Source organism: Anastrepha ludens, chromosome X, assembly GCF_028408465.1.
Source record: "Anastrepha ludens isolate Willacy chromosome X, idAnaLude1.1, whole genome shotgun sequence".
In the NCBI taxonomy this organism is placed as follows: Eukaryota; Metazoa; Arthropoda; class Insecta; order Diptera; family Tephritidae; genus Anastrepha; species Anastrepha ludens.
The window spans coordinates 13,193,088-13,211,682 of NC_071503.1; the positions used below are offsets into that span (position 1 = coordinate 13,193,088).

The 18,595-nt window shown below is 35.4% G+C and overlaps 2 protein-coding genes across 3 annotated transcripts; one reads left to right on the forward strand and one right to left on the reverse strand.

The window, feature by feature from the left end:
- Positions 1-13,354: 13,354 nt before the first annotated feature.
- LOC128869753 (kelch domain-containing protein 10 homolog) lies at positions 13,355-14,674 on the forward strand (the record flags this gene model as incomplete). The annotated part of the gene is made up of 2 exons (XM_054112357.1): positions 13,355-13,906; positions 13,975-14,674. Coding segments are annotated over 2 exons (903 nt in total), but the record flags the coding sequence as incomplete, so codon positions are not given.
- A 161-nt stretch (positions 14,675-14,835) lies between these two features.
- LOC128869532 (uncharacterized) lies at positions 14,836-16,901 on the reverse strand. Of its 2 annotated transcripts, XM_054112098.1 has the most exons (3): positions 15,763-16,901; positions 15,306-15,705; positions 14,836-15,245 (listed from the first exon to the last, which is right to left on the reverse strand). In XM_054112098.1, the coding sequence occupies exons 1-3, from the start codon at positions 15,922-15,924 to the stop codon at positions 14,884-14,886; spliced, it is 924 nt and encodes a 307-aa protein (XP_053968073.1). In that variant the 5' UTR covers positions 15,925-16,901; the 3' UTR covers positions 14,836-14,883. The 2 variants fall into 2 exon arrangements, with proteins under 2 accessions (XP_053968073.1, XP_053968072.1); XM_054112097.1 differs by having other exon boundaries at positions 14,836-15,705.
- Positions 16,902-18,595: the final 1,694 nt, after the last annotated feature.

An 18,595-nucleotide genomic window follows, 5' to 3' on the forward strand; every position in this document is an offset into this window, starting at 1 on the left:
AATTTATGGGAACTTGTCTATGGGTATGCATTTTTTTATTAGGACTGCAATGCCTTGTTTATTGGTTTTGTTGTGATTTAAGTTGTAGAAGTAACTTTAGTACTGATTATGTGAGGCTGCAGACTTATCAGCGGCAATGTTTGTCTCTTGCAGAGAAATGACACTTGGGGAATATTCTTTTATCAGAAGTTCTAATTGTGTATAGTTGTTGTAGTACCCATGTATGTATATTCCACTGTAAAATGGTAAACATAGAAGTGGAGAAAGGGGATGTCAGAAATTAGTTAAGAGTGATTATTTATGTGTACTTAATAACCGTTGTCGATAACATTGGGTCTTCTTTGGTGTTGTTTTCGGTATCTTCTGTAGTGTTTGGAGTTAAACAGAGATAGCTACCAGAGGTAGCAGTTAATTTTTTCATTTGAGTGACTTGTTTTATTTGGTTTTTATAAGAGGTAGCTTGCACCGGGATGGTGGTTACTGAGTTTAAATGTGTGTTTAGGTGGAGATCGGTAAGTGGTAGGTGGTAAAACAGCAAGCTCAGTATTGGATTGTTGGTTGTTGTTGCTTTGTTGTGAATTTGAGGGTATAGCAGAGATAATTTGAGGTGAGTTTCTAAATGGAATATCAAATGAAGGATTAATCGGTGATTTATTTGATGAGACGATTGGGGATGGAAGGGAAGGCTTGGAGATTGCTTGAGTTGACTTAGCTTTTGGTTTTTGTGCTTCTTTGGCTACCTCAGCGCAAGGTATTTTGAGTACCCAAGGTGTTTGGGCTTTACAGAGATTTAGTGCTTCGCGCATGGAGCATTTGTTTTGGTACTTTATTTTTAATATATCCTTCATTTGCGTATGTTCGGGACAAGTATTGGCAGATGCCGGTTGATCACCTGAGCAGTTTGCACAAAATATGCGAGAGTATGGAGTAGAGTGGCTAGGAAGATTGCATGACTAACATACGGGAGCATTGTTTCGGCGTTTGGCGGTATATCCAAGCCGTTGGCAAACTTAGCACCTCATTGGATTGGGGTAGTAGGGTTTTATTTTTGCACTTCGTCAAGATACCTCAGCTTTATCAGGAAGCTCGTAGAGGGCAAAAGTAAGTAATACAATTCCAGTGAACTGTGATACACATTCTATTTTTTTTTTTTTTTTTGAATACTCCGGCCACACCTTGTTAACTCAGGTTTTCGATGATCTCTAATATTATTTAAACAGAGAGCATATATTGTTCCTTTTACGCTATTAAGCTTTCAAAATATTTTACCTCAATTTCACAAACACCGGGTAACTTTTTGGTTGAAATAAATTTTTGGGCAATTTGATGGTTTTTCACAAGCCAGCACGTAATTCGGAAATTGAGATGATTTCTTTTCTTTATGTACGGCGAAACAAGAATACTTAGAAATGGACTTGTTTGTGTCGGTGGCATTAATTATAATAAATTTAGCGTTATATTTTCCTGAATGGGGCAATTGCGGGAAATTAAGTGGAGTATACGATGGTTTTTTTTAGGAAGGGAGTCCGAGCCAAACGAAGCAAATCTGTTATTCCCGAGTTTTGGTGGCCCTGGCACCATATAAAACACACGTATTTAACTGAATTCACTTGTTTTCCAAAACTTTAAAGAAAAAAATAGCGAAAAAAGTACAGTAACGCGATTTATTTAGGAAACACGTGCTCGAATGTCGTGTGGGAGAATCAAGACAGTACCGCAAAAAACACTTGTCGAGAGCTAATCGGAAACTAGAAGCTTTATATTATCTTGTGCTTTCACAATTTAACATGCGGCACTTCGTTTTCATTAGTTTGATTAGTTTAAAACTCACAAATCACAATGTTACCATCGCAGTAACTGTATTTTCCCGCAGATATAATTCCTCCAACTTTTGTTTGTTTTGTATTGCGACGGGAGCTAACGTCAGACTTGTCAAAATCGGGAAAAATAAAGTAACTGATTTTTAATAGCGTTATTTAAGCTACTCAATTCGCTTTTTTGAGTAAGTAATAAGATAGAGCAACAAGCACTCAATTTTTGGCAAAAGGGCTTATTGATGCGGTCGCTCGGGTGAAAAGAAGAGGAAGGGTGAACCATTGCAACAAGTTCGAAACGCCAGAAACGATGTCCAGAGAACGTTAATGTATAGAAGACTCAATGACAGGACCGTATGGAATTTTGAAGGGCGCTTGTCCCACGAAGACTTATTACCACAGACACATTTTTCACCAACAGTTAACAGTAAGGAATTATGTAAATTTAGCAGCAGTCGATTAGAATTTGTTGGTGATTCGAAACAAAGAGTTAACGCTGTAGGCTATCTTTCTATTATGACCAATATGTCTGAATTTTGTCTAAATTATCCAAGTCATCCAAAAATTTATATATACAAATATGATGTAAGTCCAAATTCCTTTCTTGTAAAGTGATTGCAGAATCGTCAATGTACAAGTGTTATTTTTTTTTATGGAAGAGCTTTAGAGCAAACCTGCCGACTAAAGATTCCTTTGTAAATTAAAGATTTTTATTCAGTTAGGGCAAATGACTGCCTTCCAACTATCAGGTTGAGACTGAGCTGCCTTCTGATAGAATGGCTTTATTTTTATACTTTCTTTTTGCCTTGTCATCAATAAAATATACATAATTACAATCAAACATTGTTACAAGTAAAAATCAATAACAAAATTGTAAACACTTAAAAATACTATACAAATGAAATTCTGCTTAGGTTGACTTAAATTTTGTTTAGGTTAACTTACTTCACAGTAAGCTATGGCTTTGCTTTGGAGTGGGGTATCATATGACAAAAAAATGTATTTGGTGTGTGCCATGTGTTTACTTATGTTTCGGGTTTCAAAAAAAAGGAAAAGAATTTTTGTCATTGAAATTGAAGAGTAGAGTAAATTGAAATGGTTTACATAATTTGAGTTTGAGTGTTAAAAATATATATTTAAAGAATTCGAAAGAAGTTTGAAAGTGGAGTGGAGGTACTCTACACCCCTATGGTTAAGATTGAAAATTACTGTGCTAAAAAATTTGTTTAAATTTTGCAATTTCAGTAGTTTTCAATAAAAATAATTTTATGACTTTAAAAGTTTCTTAGTATATCTACAATAAATCTATTTTTAATTCTATGTTTTATAATAAATTTTTCTTAAATTTATTTAATATGATAATATTCTGGGTGATTTTGTATTTCTTAAGGGTATTATTATGATATTCCTTAAGCTTATCGTTAATTTGTAATACAGAATTGACTCCTTTACGCTCCACTATGAGATAAGGGCCATGATATGGACTTTGCTGTTTTCTTCTACTTTCTAGTTTTACAAATACCCAGTCACCTACTTTTAATTCTGATGTGTTACTGTTCTTGTCATATAGTTCTTTTCTCTTTTGTTTTGTTAGTTTTATCAGTTCTTGTGCCCTAAGAAGTGACTCTTTTAGTCTAAGTTTCATCTCATTTGCGTAATTGTTTAATTTATATACTGGTTGATTGTCCTCTATTATGTCAGTTGGTAAGCGTGGAAGTTTTCCGTATATTAACTCGTACGGTGAAAATTCCGTCTCTATGTTCGGCGTGGTATTAAAAGCAAATGCAAAATAAGGTAGCCATTGGTCCCATTCGTGATTTTCTACGAAGTGTAACAGAAATTCATTTAGGACTCTGTGACTCCTTTCAACTGTTATTGTCTGATGGTGATAGGGTGCTGAAAAGGTCTGCTTTATATTTAGTATTTCGCATATATTTTTCATTAATTCATTTGCAAACTCTGTACCTCGATCAGATTTTAATGTTTTAAAAAGTCCGTATTTTAGTATTACCTGTTCTACTAGTGTCTTTGCGATAGAAATTGCTTCTTTAGTTTTCATTGGGAATAAGATTACGTATTTTGTCAGTTCGCATTGTACCGTTAAAATATAATCGATGGTCCTACTGTATCTATGCTTAAATTTTCAAAGCTTGTACCAGGTGTGTCCGTTATTGTCATTTTTTCTTTTATGTACTTTGTCTGTTTGTTTCGAGTACATTCTTTACAACTGTTTATATATCGTTTTATCGTTTTATCATTTTTCTCATGCTCTTCCATTTGTATTTTTGCTTTAATTTTAAGATAGTTTTTCTTATACCCAGATGTCCTCCTAGTGCTGAATTGTGATACTCAAAGATTAAATTTTTTATAATTTCTTCGTCATTAATTTGTTTTGGGGCTTTATATAAAATTATTCTTAAGGGTCTTAATTTTTGTTCTAATCTTTCACTTTGTAACTTGTTGAATGCATTCTTAAAATTTTCAATATTAATTTCTCTTAATAAATTATCTTTTGCTAGCGCTAGCTTTTCTATATTTCTTTTAGTCGCTATTGATGATAGTTTCGCCATGATTGAAACGTATTTCAGAGGCTCCTCACTATATCGGACTATTGTATCCCCTTTTTTATTTATCTGTATTTCGGATCCTTTCATTTTTTCTTCGTATACGAATTTTAATCTTTTTATATTTCTTATATCAGCTGTGGATGTACATTCCCAAATGTGAAGTTGGCCTGACTTCGAATGAGAGTTGTAGTTCTCCTTGTCTACCCTGGTGTTATTTTTGGCAGACATTCCCCTTGTTATTACAAACATTTAATTATTGTCATCACAATTCGTTGGTATCATTTTTTTTTAGTATGTCTGAGTCTATCTTTATTCGTGATAATGCATCGGCATTTGTGTTCATTTTGCCTTGCTTGTAGACTATTTCGAAATCATAGTCTGACAAATCAAGTCTAATCCTTGTCATCATGAAGGATTTTTGTGTGAAAATAAGGAGATAAGAGGTCTGTGGTCCGTTACCACGGTGAATTTTCTACCCATTAGGTATGGACGGAAGAAATTTATTCCCCAGTGAATCGCGAGTAGTTCTTTTTCTATGACCGATTTATTTATATCATGTTTTACTAAAGTTTTGCTTGCATATGATATAGGCAAATCTTTTCCTATTTCTCCTTGACTAAGTACTGCACCGAGTGCGAAATTAGATGCGTCTGTTGTGAGCACAAATGGTTGCTCGAAATTTGGATATTGCAAGATAGGTGGATTGATTAGTTTTCTTTTAGTGATTCGAATGCTTTCTGACATTCGTCAATCCAATCAAATATGTACTTGTCCTTTCTTTACAAGATTATTTAGGCATTTGGTTATTTGAGCAAAATTGTGTACAAAACGTCTATAATAATTGCAAAAAGCTACAAATCTCCTAACCTCGTCACTACTTTTGGGTACGGGGTATTTTTTTATCCCTTCAAGTTTTGATGGGTCTGTTTTTATGCCATCTTGCGTGATCAGATGTCCTAGGTACACGGCTTCGGATTTTAAAAATACGCACTTTCTCGCATTTAGCTTTAAGTTATATTTTCGTAGTCTTTCAAAAACTGCAATTAAATTACTGTTGTGGTGTTTTAGACTACAGCCAAACACTATAATATCGTCTACGTATAAAAATGCATTGCTATCTAAACCACTCAAAGCTATTGCGAGCATTCTTTGAAAGCTATTGCTAGATATTTTGAGTCCAAATGGTAAGCGTTTAAATTGGTAATGACCTTGTCTTGTGGAGAATGCAGTCAGGTGTCTTGAGTGTTTGTCTAGCGATATCTGGTGAAATGAGCTTGTCATGTCGAGCGTTGAAAAATATTTTGCGCGACCCAGTTTGTCTAGTACGTCTTCTATTCTTGTTAACGGGAATTTATCATTAATAATCTTTTTGTTTAGTTGTCTATAGTCTACTACAAGCCTCCATTTTTTTTTGTCTCCGCTACTTTTCTTTGGTACGATCAAAAGAGGTGAATTATAGGCGCTCACTGATGGTTCCACTATGTCGGTTTGCAATAAATTTTCTACTTGTTCTTCTATTTCTTTAAGCTGAGTCTGAGGTAATCTGTAATTTTTTATGTATACAGGTGTTTTATCGTTTAGATTCAGATGTTGGGTATAAAAATTATTAGTGCTCAAAGATTCCCCTTCTACATGAAAAATTTCTTGAAATTGCTCGAAAATTTTATATAATGAATCCCTTGCAGTTTTGTCGTCTGAATCTAAATTTAAAATTTCTATTAATTTTTGAAAACGCGTTTTGTCAAAATTATCTTTATTTTTCTGGTTAATTACGTAATAGTTATTTAAGGGTTCTGTTTCAAGATTTAGATTTTTTATACGAATTTCACTGTCGTTGACGTTAAGTAGTCTTATGTGAGCAAATCCTTCCTTGGTACTATGGAGTTTCCTAGAAATACGCCTTTTTGAATTTCTTTATTGAACACGACGCTGTCTTCAGTTAGATCTAATTTTACTCGGTGAATTATTTCCGATCTTGCAGGAATAATTATATCCGAAACTTCAGATAAATCTGAATGAATGGGTAAAATGATCTCTTCATCATCGACAACGAGTGTTATAGTATATGTTTCTAAATCAATTTTGCAAAGGCAATCTTTCAGAAAATCCTGTCCCAATATTCCGTCAGTTTGTATAGGAAATTTGTCGTCTACTATATTGAATTTTTGGATATGCGATTTCTCTCCAAAATCTAATTTTATGTCTGTTACTCCTTTTGAGTAAATAATTTCGCTTGATATCCCTGTTAATTTACATTTATCTTGGTCATTGAAAAATAAGTCGCCATTTAGATTTTTTGGCTTTATGATAGATACGTCTGCTCCCGTGTCTATTATGAAAGTTAGATTTGTATTTGAGTCTGCACATCTTAAAGAAATTATATTCGTAGCATTATTTGAAATTCTAAAAATATTTAATTTTGGGTACCCGGGGATTGACTCTTGTTCGTTTGTCCTTCCTCCGGGGCGAACTCGTTTCCCTGTTGCATTACTCTAATTCTGTTATTATTATTATTAAAGTTTCTGTGGTTATAAGTGTTCCCACGGTTATTGTTTTGTCCCCTGTTGTGCCCACGATTGTACTGGTTTCCAAAATTATTATTGTATCTATAATTATTGTTATAATTATTTCTATTATAATTGTTATTACTAGCTCCAAAATAGTTATTTGCATTATGATTTTGCCCACGGTGTCCATGATTTCCTCTGTAATTATTTCCACGGTGTGGATTTTGTCCAACATATATTAGTTTTGGTTAAAGGTATTACGTCCTTGTTTATTTGTGTTAGTATGTCCTCTGTAATTGTTTCGTCCTCTGACATTGTTTTGACTAAAAAACATAATTTGTCCAGACGTACTGGTAGTTCTTTCTAGGTCTTTTGCCAAGTTTATGGCTTCTTGTAGTGTTTTCGTTTGGGTTAAGCATATCGCTTGTCTTAGGTTGTCGTTTAGATTATTTTTGAAAATGGTTAAGCCATATTTTTGGTTATTTCTAATGGCGTCGTCTTTTCTTTCGTTCGTTACAGTTCCTTCCATCTCTGCGATGTGTAATGTATTCAATTCAGAAATAAGTTGCAGAATATGGTCACTGAATGTAGCCACATTTTGATTTCTCTGCGTACAGCAATTGAGTTTTGAGTACATTTCTGGAATGGTTAATGGATTCTTGTACAGCTTTGTTAGTTCAGTTTGTAATTTATCAAAATTGTCAATTGGGTCTAGAATTCCAATTGCTGTCCTTACTTTGTTGTTCAATTTTACTTCCCTAATAAATTCTATAAATGTTTTTTTACTCTGTTCATTTAGTGTCTTGTAGATCAACTCTGTGATTTTTAAAAATGATGGTAAGTCCCTGTAGTTTCCAGTAAATTCTGGGACTACTTTTAACGATGTATTTATATCGAATTCTGACATGTTTTGTGTTGAAATATTATTTGAGCCGCTCTGTTCTAATTTGTCTTGATAGTTTTTCTGTTCTATTAATCGTCCTTTTGTCTCAGTGTACAATTTCTGAAAATTTGTTTTTACGATCGTGAGTTCTTTGTAATCTATGTCAGGGCTAGTTTCAAGTTTTTCAAATTCAATTTTCAAATTCTCTATGTCTTTTAATTTTTGTGATAAAGTTTCTACTTTATATTTTTTTGCTCCCTGTTTTTTTATGTTCTCTAATATCCCTGACAAAGTCCTTACAATTTCTTCAATATTTTCCATTTAAAATGTAATTGTAGATTTCATTTTATTGTACGATATATATGCATTTTTTTTTTTTTTATTTTTTTTTTTTTGCTTAGCATTTTTGTTTCAGTTTTTTTTTTTCTTAAACTATCTGCCTACTTCTATTCAAGTGTTTGTGTAAGTATGTTTTATAATATTTGTTAATTCTGTGTACAATGTATAAAATTATTATAAAGATGGTGAATAAAATGAGTGTTATTATTTTATTCTCTAAAAAGCTGCTGTTGTTGGCTGCTGTTTGGTTGAGGATGATTTCCTCCTTCTCTTCTGTTGACCACCAGTTCCCCATAAACGTAGCTTTTTGTATATTCTATGATTTCCCAAATTTTATTTTTCCTCTGTTGTAGTTTTGCCTTAAGTTCTTTGTTTACTTGTTCTAGAGCATGGTCAGCTGCTAACGCTCTTGAGAAGTTATTTCTTGCTTCTTGGTTCACTGATCTTCTTTTCATGTCAAGAAGTTTAGCTTTTTCCACTGTAAGGCGTTTTTATATCCTCCTCGGGTTTTAAGCTTCAGATTTTCCTTGGGGATGGCCACACGATGGGTATCTTTGTTGTCTTCAATTCTATTTCTGTACTGATGTATAGAAAGCTTCTTTGGACCTTCCATGAAGTTGTTAAAAAAAAAATTCACGTTTTTGGTTGAAAATTGAAATGTATTTCAAAATTTAAGGATCGTCCGTACTAATAATTTATTTAGCGTTTAGGATCGTCCGCAGTAATGATTTATTTAGCGTTTAGGATCGTCCGCACTAAAGATTTATTTAGCGTTTAGGATCATCCGCACTAATGATTTATTTAGCGTTTAGGATCGTCCGCAGGATCGCCATGTAAAGTGATTGCAGAATCGTCAATGTATAAGTGTTATTTTTTTTTATGGAAGAGCTTTAGAGCAAACCTGCCGACTAAAGATTCCTTTGTAAATAAAAGATTTTTATTCAGTTAGGGCAAATGACTGCCTTCCAACTATCAGGTTGAGACTGAGCTGCCTTCTGATAGAATGGCTTTATTTTTATACTTTCTTTTTGCCTTGTCATCAATAAAATATACATAATTACAATCAAACATTGTTACAAGTAAAAATCAATAACAAAATTGTAAACACTTAAATATACTATACAAATGAAATTCTGCTTAGGTTGACTTAAATTTTGTTTAGGTTAACTTACTTCACAGTAAGCTATGGCTTTGCTTTGGAGTGGGGTATCATATGACAAAAAAATGTATTTGGTGTGTGCCATGTGTTTACTTATGTTTCGGGTTTCAAAAAAAAGGAAAAGAATTTTTGTCATTGAAATTGAAGAGTAGAGTAAATTGAAATGGTTTACATAATTTGAGTTTGAGTGTTAAAAATATATTTAAAGAATTCGAAAGAAGTTTGAAAGTGGAGTGGAGGTACTCTACATTCTAGAGAAACGCTTTATTACCAGGCACACAGGAAGATGGAATATGCAAATTCAAATATGTGAGTTTATATACATACATATCCGGGGCTGCGTGCACTTGCCACAGCACAAATATTTCTATTCGCTAAAACTTTCAAGGAATCCAGCGCACATTCATAGGCGTAGCATAGTGCCAAAATTTATGAAATATGAAGCGTCAATAAAATTGTTTCATAACTTACAACACTGAAACCACTTTTTAGACCTTCACTATAAAATAGTATTTTTTATTATTATTTGATTTATTGCTATTACTATTATTATTATTTTAATGTTTAAGAAGAAAATTATGTATGTTTTTAATGTTGAACAAGAAGAGAATGTAATTTTAGAAATAAAAAGTGTATGTTGACTGAAACATTTTAGTTTACCAATTTGCGGCTTTGGCCCTGTTATTATGAACAGTGCTGCACAGCTCACAGGAGCTTCAGTATTAAATATTGGGCCCTTTGGGCTTCATCCGAAGGCTGACTATATGAACAGTAACCTATAGATAAACAGCACCCTGGTTTCAGAGTAAGTTTCTAACTTTGAAGCTATATATGTACATTCCGTCAGAAAAAATATCGGGAATTTCTTTTCCTGGAATGTTGGTACAAAATTTGAGCGTGATCTTACAATTAGCTTGTTTTTGACATTTAATTATATCAGTCAACCGCAGGAGTGCTCTGCGATTTTGACTATGGATACAAACATTGAACAAAGAATTTGTCTTACATTTTGTGTTTTGAACGGGATTTCGTCTGCCGAATCAATGAAAATGTTACAGAAAGCCTATGGTGAGTGTGCTTTATCAAAAACACGGGTCTACGAGTGGTATAAGACTTTTGCAGAGCGCCGAGAAGTCGTGGAAGATTTGCCCCGATCTGGACGCACATCAACGTCTTCAACGGATGAAAACGTCGACAAAATCAAGAAAATGGTGCTGGAAAAGCAACATCTAAATTTGAGGGAGGTAGCTCGTGAGAGGGCCGCGTGGGTGCTAGACTCGTTCGAAGAGAGTTGAATTTCTTTCAAAAAATTCATCGGAAGAAGGTGGCTGAAGACATGCTTGAAGAAGTGAACTCGGACCCAATCGTTTCTTTGATTGTCATGGTGCTGTGCACTCGAAATTCGTTTCAAATGGTTCTACGATAAATAAAGAATATTATTTGGAAGCTATGCGACATTTGAGAGAGAATGTGAGTAGGTAACGGCCCAATTTGAGGAAAGAAAACTCATAGATCTTGCACCATGATAACTCACCGTTTCACAAGGCTCATATTGTGAACATTTTTTTGACAAAAACTCGATAAATATCATGGAACAACCTCCGTATTCACCGAATTTAGCCTCCTGTGGCTTTTTCCTTTACCCAAAACTTATCTTATTACTTATTCAATGGTTCAATCCCCAGCGGGTTACGGGGTTAGAATTTGCCCGCTTTAAGGGATGCCTGTCGTAGGAGGCGGCTAAAATCCACAGCTCAGTCTGTTGGCTTCGAGTATTAACTCAACGGCAATAGTCTGACCAAAACAAGTAGAAAAACGGCGGGGGACCCCATTAAGATCGAGACCAGTAAGATCTTAATTATGGCAAACTGGCAATAGGAAAGGATTTTGTTATTCGCGGTATTCTAGGACTTTAGTAGGTAAGGGTAACACCTTACTGAAAAGGCTCCTGGGCCAATGTCACGATAGACCCCGTCCCGTTAAAGCCCTGGCAGGCCTCAAGTAACGCTCTCTAGCCGTCACCATTTAGTTGGTCGTGTAGGTCCAGTTGAGTTTTTCCTGGTTAGTGACGACAGTACAAGCAACAGCGGATATGAGAACGGGTAGCGGAACGAATATTCCGTCGTCAACGATTTGGGTATCGGGATCTTCACATTCTCTGTGACATGCGCAGCTATCACTATTTAGCAGGTTCGAAAAGTGTTCCCTCCATAATTTAAGTATGATCTGGATGTCAGTCACCAGATCGTCGTCTTTGTTCTTACAGAAAAACGCCCCGGTCGCAAAACCTTCTGTAAGCCGACGAACGGTAGAGTTTTCGAGCGTTGTTCCTATTGGCCAGCATCTCAAACTCCTCGCACTCAGGTCTTTATTTCGGCCTCTCGTTTCTTCCTTCTGATAATACGTCTCTCTTTCTTTTTTAGCTCTCAGTTGCGATCCCATATAGCTCGCGTTGCGCCCGATCGCAGAGTGGTTCTATAGGCAGCATCTTTTCTTTCTGCGGCAGCATGACATTCCTCGTCGTTCCAACTGTTTTTTCGTACTCGCTGGAATCCGATTTCTTCTTCAGCGGTGGTACGTAGAGATCGAGAAATGTTGCTCCATTGCCGGATTATTGGCAGTGTCGAATCTTCTGTTGCGATTGCAGCTTTTCGATGTCGAACATTCTTTACGTAGGTAGATGAACGTTTTTTGCTGCACAGTGGCGTATGCGCAGTTTGGCTGCAACGAGGAAATCGTACGTACATCAAATATGCTAGAAGCGTGTCTTGCTTCTATCACAATATGATAGATTCGGTTTCGCGTTTTTCGATTAGGATACAGCCAAGTAGCTTGGTGTATCTCCTTATGCGAAAATCTGGTGCTGCAGACTACCATGTAATATACTACACATAATAAAATAATGCAGTCTACAAACGGAGAACAAATCGAAACAATCGTTTGAAATTTCAACAGATTCCCCACACACATCAATTCACAAACCGATCGAAAATTGACAAACAATTTTGTCAACTTGCGAAGCAAATTCGAACAAGAATGCAAATTTAACCCTTAGAGTACGGATAACATAAAATACGGAATGGGTCACTAAAGTCCCCCACACAAGAATTGTTTTGCTTTGTTTATAAGTTAGTCTATTAATATTACAAAGGCTGTTAGTAAATTAAAAAAACGACAAGTTTTTATACAGGATTTAAAATAAAACTCCACTACCTAAAGGGGAAAAGAGAGAAATAAATTATTTACGAGTTATTAAAGAAAAACTAATCTTGGAGGACCTAATGTCCCCATTCCGTACTGTAAGGGTTAAATGATATAACCTACAGTAATAACATACAGGGTTGCCCATATTCGACGGACCCATCTGGCAACCCTGTATCTTTTGACAGAGACGTCAGATTGCTTAATGACATACCGCGTTAGAAGCGTCAGTCTAAGCAGATTTTTACCATGGAACAGTACACGCCACGCGAGCGCTCCCAAATTGTTGAAATTTACATTCAACAAAAAAAGTCAATTGTGAAAAGGAGAAGAAGAAGAAAGCGTATGAGGTAGTTCTGGTTTCAACAAGACGGCGCTCCATCACACACAGCTCGCACCACAATCGATTTTTTTTAGAAATTGTTTTCTCGTCGTTTGATGTCGAAAAATTGCGATTTCGTCTGGCCACCGCGTTCGTCCGATTTAACGCCACCTGACTTCTTCTTCTGAGGATATTTAAAATCAAAGTTTTATATTAATAAGCCAAGGACCATAGAAGAGCTCAAGAACAACATCCGTGAGGAAATAGCCGCTATTCCAGCCAAAATGTAAGCTAATACTAAGTTTCCACCGCAGCCGCTATCGTGTTCTCTGCCGCTATCGTGTTCTTAGCGCAAACACGAAACAAAACACCTGTCAAATCCCATACAAAATTAAAACACAACTCCATACCTAAACCCACTTTTCAAAGCGTGTTTTGTTGGGTTTGCGTCTAATTTAATTATTAAGTGGTGGCAATGTTGCTCATTTTCCTCATTTATTATTGCATTCTTATCGAAACATGGCAACAATGATTGCAATTTGTCAATATGACATTTGATTGACGCACCGGCTATCCATTTGGTGAATCTTGCTCAAACGATTGTTATATATATCAAACAACAGGTAAAAAACCGAGTGTTGAGCGAATAGAGGCTACTGGTGATGCGCCAATTCCGCAATATGGGCCGGGAATAGTTTTACACGAACATTATTTATATACGGTTGGGGGAACAACTGGTTATGATTACTCTTGTGAAGTGCATCGCTTAAATTTGCGCACACGAGTGTGGGAATGCGTATATATCTGTCGTCCAGATATACGCGAAGATCCAGAGGGTCGTTATCGTCACGAAGTTGTCTACGATGGGCAATACATATATGTGCTGGGTGGTGGTACATCGAATTTAGTGTATGATTTACAACGCATCCCTGCATTTAATTTAATTACAAACCGATGGGAATATTTCGTCACATTACCCGATCGAACATCACAAACAAATCTAACAATCGAGCGACAAAATTCCGGATATCCAAACCCACGAAAGTGCTTTTCCTGCGTACAGCACACGAAATCGAATGGTGAGGTCGAAGCATTCATTACGGGAGGCTTGCAGGTGCGTAATAATTAAATTTAGTATTATTAAATTATATTTGAAGTTGGATATCCCTTTTCCATTTGCAGGCCGATCAAGTATATTTTTCAGATATATGGAGATTAAATTTTACTACTAAGCAATGGACACTTATAAAAACAGCCTCTCTACCAAAAGCTTTGTACTTCCATGCCGCAGCGCACAGTCAAAATGGTTGTATGTACATATTCGGTGGTATTGAATATGATGAAAAACGTATACGACGGTGCAATGACCTTTATAAAATGTGGATGACCATACCATTATTAAGTGAAATTTGCTGGGAGGCAGTGTTACATTACAGACCAAATCTCAAATTGAATGGCCACTCACAGCTGCTTAAAATGGGCATACCATTGCGCTTTGCACAGAGATTGTGGCATTCTTCAAAAGCCAAATGATTATACAATAAATGAAGAGATATATGGTATGGTATGTCATGTAACGAGCAATAAGAAGAGACAATTTTTATGTTTCATTCTAGACATAAAAGCATAATTATTGTTTGCTAACCATTTAGGAATGACATAGTTTCATATGGAAGAAATGGAACCAAAAGAATAAACATAATAAAATAAGACATTAATAATGAGTAAAAATGAAAAAAGCTAATTAATATGAAAATAAGAGTAATTATTTTTATACGCTACATATGTGTACGAGCAGTTGTGGCGATTTTTTTTACAATATGGTTCATACACTGTCAATGGATGCTCAGATCACGAATTCTAGAAAATTGTATCATAAGAGTGGAAGCATTATCAAGTGGCCAATCGGGCAACCAGATGAACACCAAATTTAAAAGGATAATAGTCTGCCGTCTGATTTAAAGTTCGTATCCATGAGTCTATGCATAATTAAATTCGCTTTTTCCAGATTAACGATATAAACAAATTATTTTCAATAAAGAAATCAAAAATGAATAAAATGTTATTTTATAAAATTATGTATTACAAATTTTATTGTTCTGGTGAAAAGTTGTTTTTCAGATTTAAACCAATTGGACTCTTTGTAGGATATGGCTTCATTAAATGCTGAGAGAGACGAAAAGCAGAGTCCCCTATAATATGGACTGGTATTTTTGTGGATCCATACAGCAAGCTCAATTCATCAAGAAGTGCACAACTTTGCAACTCGCGCTTTAGCGATGGTTTTTCAAAAATTCCGGAGTCGTTGCATCTTCCAGGACTGCCGCAATGTATATAAACAAATCTATATTTTGCGTCTACCAAAGCCAATAGTACTACGGAATACCACCCTTTGTAGTTGTAGTAATCAATGGCTTCTTCCTTTCTTGGATGAATTTCAATATGACATCCATCTGTATAATAAAGATGCTTTTGATTAAACGTTATTTTTATCGCATTACTTATAAACCTACCTATTGCTCCAATACATTGTGGATAGCCCATTGCATTAAAATCTGCGACTCCATTCTCAATTTGCGCCCTTGTCAGTGGAAAATTTTTCAAATATATTGGAGCCAAAGATGTCCCAACTTCATTGCAAAACTCGATGAGTATTTTGCAAACAGTTGCTTTGCCTACTCCAAACAAATGTCCAATTGATCTGTATTCACTAGAAGATCCTAGTGCATACAGAGCAATTGCCACGCGCTTTTTTAGTGAAATCGGGTTTCGATAGTTCGTTTTTCTTTTGGCTATTTTTTCAAGTTTGCTGCACAATTTTTCAAAGCAGGATCTTTCCATTCGGAAATTATCTTTGAAAAACTTGTCCCCATTACTCTGGCAGTCTACTTCCCAAAAGGTACTGGAATGTTCCTAAAATATACATGTACATTATACACAAATAATTTATCATAAATCTGTTTACCATACCAAAGACCATACACTTTGCGAACGCATTAAATTGGCAGCAACGCTTAAAATTATTTTATTTTCCCTTAACCTTTTTTTTAAATAATATGTGACCAACTCACTATCAATTATTTTAAAATAAAATGATAAAATCAACATAACAAATTGAATTTTATGCACCATTTTATAATTTTATCAATTTTTATAATTCTTATTTCACAATGTCAACAAAAGACAGTTCAAACACAGTTTCTCCCAAACTTTCGGTGGAAACAGTTGACAGTTCTCCCAAACACAACTCCTGCAAACACCGTGTTTGCTTTTGGTGGAAACGTCGTATAAAACTATGGAAAATGCATGGGTTACGTTACGAAGCACATGGGTCCGTCGAATATGTGCAACCCAGTACAACATTAATGGTCTCGAATTCTTCGACAAAATTCGAAATCATAATATTTTCCTACTGAAAGAGTCACATTTAGCTGACGAAAAAATCAACCAGGCTAAAAAATATTTCATGGGTTTCCATATCTTTTGGAAGGCAGCAAGCCATAACAGTATATTGTGAAGAGCAAGTGGTGGGTGTCTGTATGGCGATAATAAGGAATTGAAGAAAAGAGGAATCCAGTATAATTTTATAAATAAAAACCGTACAGATATTTTAAGAATCAACATAAAAGACAAATTTTTCTCGTTCATACCTCAATGTATCCGAGGAGCAGATTGGCACGAAGAAGCGTCAAGGTTAAGGGAGTACTTGAAAGAAAGCACGAAGAAAAATCTTTGCATAATGGGCGATATGAACGTAAGGATAGGTGATGTTTAACAGCCGCCGGATGATATATGTAACGGGTGATTTTTTAACTGACGCACGTTTCGTGTTTTGTTTCACTCTTCACTGTTTCAAACATCTTCAGTTTGGTATTTAATTTAACCATGAATCGTCTTACAATCGAACAACGCTTGCAAATCATTGAATTTTATTATAAAAACGCGTGTTCTGTTAAGAAAGTTTATCGCCCGCTTCTTCCATTTTATGGTCAGTTAAATTTAGAACCAAATTTACATTATTGGACATCAAACCACCAACACGCTTACGTAGAGTGCGAACTGAAGAAAATATCGCAGCTGTATCGGCCAGTGGTAACGATGACCATCAATTATCGATTCGTCGCCGTTCGCAGCAATTGGCTCTCTGTTACTTCACAACGTGGAAAATTTTGCGAAAGGATTTAGGTGTTAAGCCTTTCAAAATACAGCTGGTGCAAGAAATAAAGCCGAACGACCTACCGCAACGCAGAATTTGTGTTGAATGGGCTCTTAGAAAGTTGGCCGAAGATCCACTTTTTTATCGAAAAATTGTGTTCGGCAACGAAGCTCATTTTTGGATCAATGGGAACGTAAATAAGCAGAATTTTCCATTTTGGAGTGAAGATCAGCCAGAAGAATTGCAAGAGCTACCAATGTATCCAGAAAAGGTCACAGTTTGGTGCGGTTTATGGGCTGGAGGTATCATTGGACCGTACTTCTTCAAAGATGCTGCGAATCGTAACGTAACTGTGAATGGTGAGCGCTACCGTGAAATGATATCCAACTTTTTTTTTGCCCAAAATGCAGGAGCTTGACTTGGATGGCATGTGGTTTCAGCAAGACGGTGCCACATACCACACAGCACGGGTAACAATGGACTTGTTGAGGGCGGACGCACTTCGAGTGTTTATATCAGGCTTAAATAAACAGTCGTGTGATATTGTATGGCGTAGAACCACTTAAATTTAAAAACTGTGCTGAAATTAATTAATAAGAATTAGCTAATTCTCTCCCTTCATGTGTAAACGAAAGATTTTATGCAATTATAGAAGAAAATAAGAACTTCCTTATTGCGAACCCGGACTTTAAATTGTTGTATAATATCAACGTTATACCAACCATTAATACCACAAATAGTGAGCTAGTCTATAGCAAGGGCTATGCATACTCAGTGGGAGTTAAAGAATTTTTTAACAAAGAAATTAAAAACCTGTTAAAGGATGGAATCATACAACCTTCCAGATCAGCTTACAATAACCCTGTTTCGGTAGTATGGTAGAAAAAAAAGGAGCTGATGACAATGGACAAAGAAAACCACGATTGGTTATTGATTTTTGGAAACTAAATAGCATTACTGTAAATGAAAAATATCCTATTCCTGACACATCGATAATTCTGTCTAGTTTGGGTGAGGCAAAATTTTTCACTACAGTGGATCTCAAAGCAGGATAACATCTAATATTGCTAAACGAAAAAGATAGGAAAACTACTGCATTTAATATAAATAGCACGAAATATGAGTACTGCCGCATGCAATTAGAGCTCAAAAATACGCCAAGTACACCATAGACGATGTGTGAAGATCCAAAATAGGAAAGACATGTCATGTCTATGTAGACGACATAATAATATATACGGAAGAAGCAAGCATTTGCAAGAAATTTCGACATTACTGAATAATGCAAACATGAAGGTTAATCTAGAAAAGTGAAAGTGTTTTAGAGAAGAAACGAAATTTTTAGGATTTGTTTTATCGAAGGATGGGCTTAAAACATCACCCGATTAGGTGAAGGCTATCCTAGAATATGAAGAACCAAAAACGGTTCGAAATCTCCGAGCTTCTTTAGATCTGACAGGTTATTATAGAATATTCATTAAAGGATACGAGTACACTGATATAGCAAAACCTCTCACAAAATTCCTTAGAGGCGAAAACGGCAATGTAAGTGCAACCCAGTTGAAGAAAATGCCGGTTGAATTAGACATAGAAGGATAGAAGGCATTTCAGAAATTAAAAAATATTCTCACTTGTGAAGAAGTAATA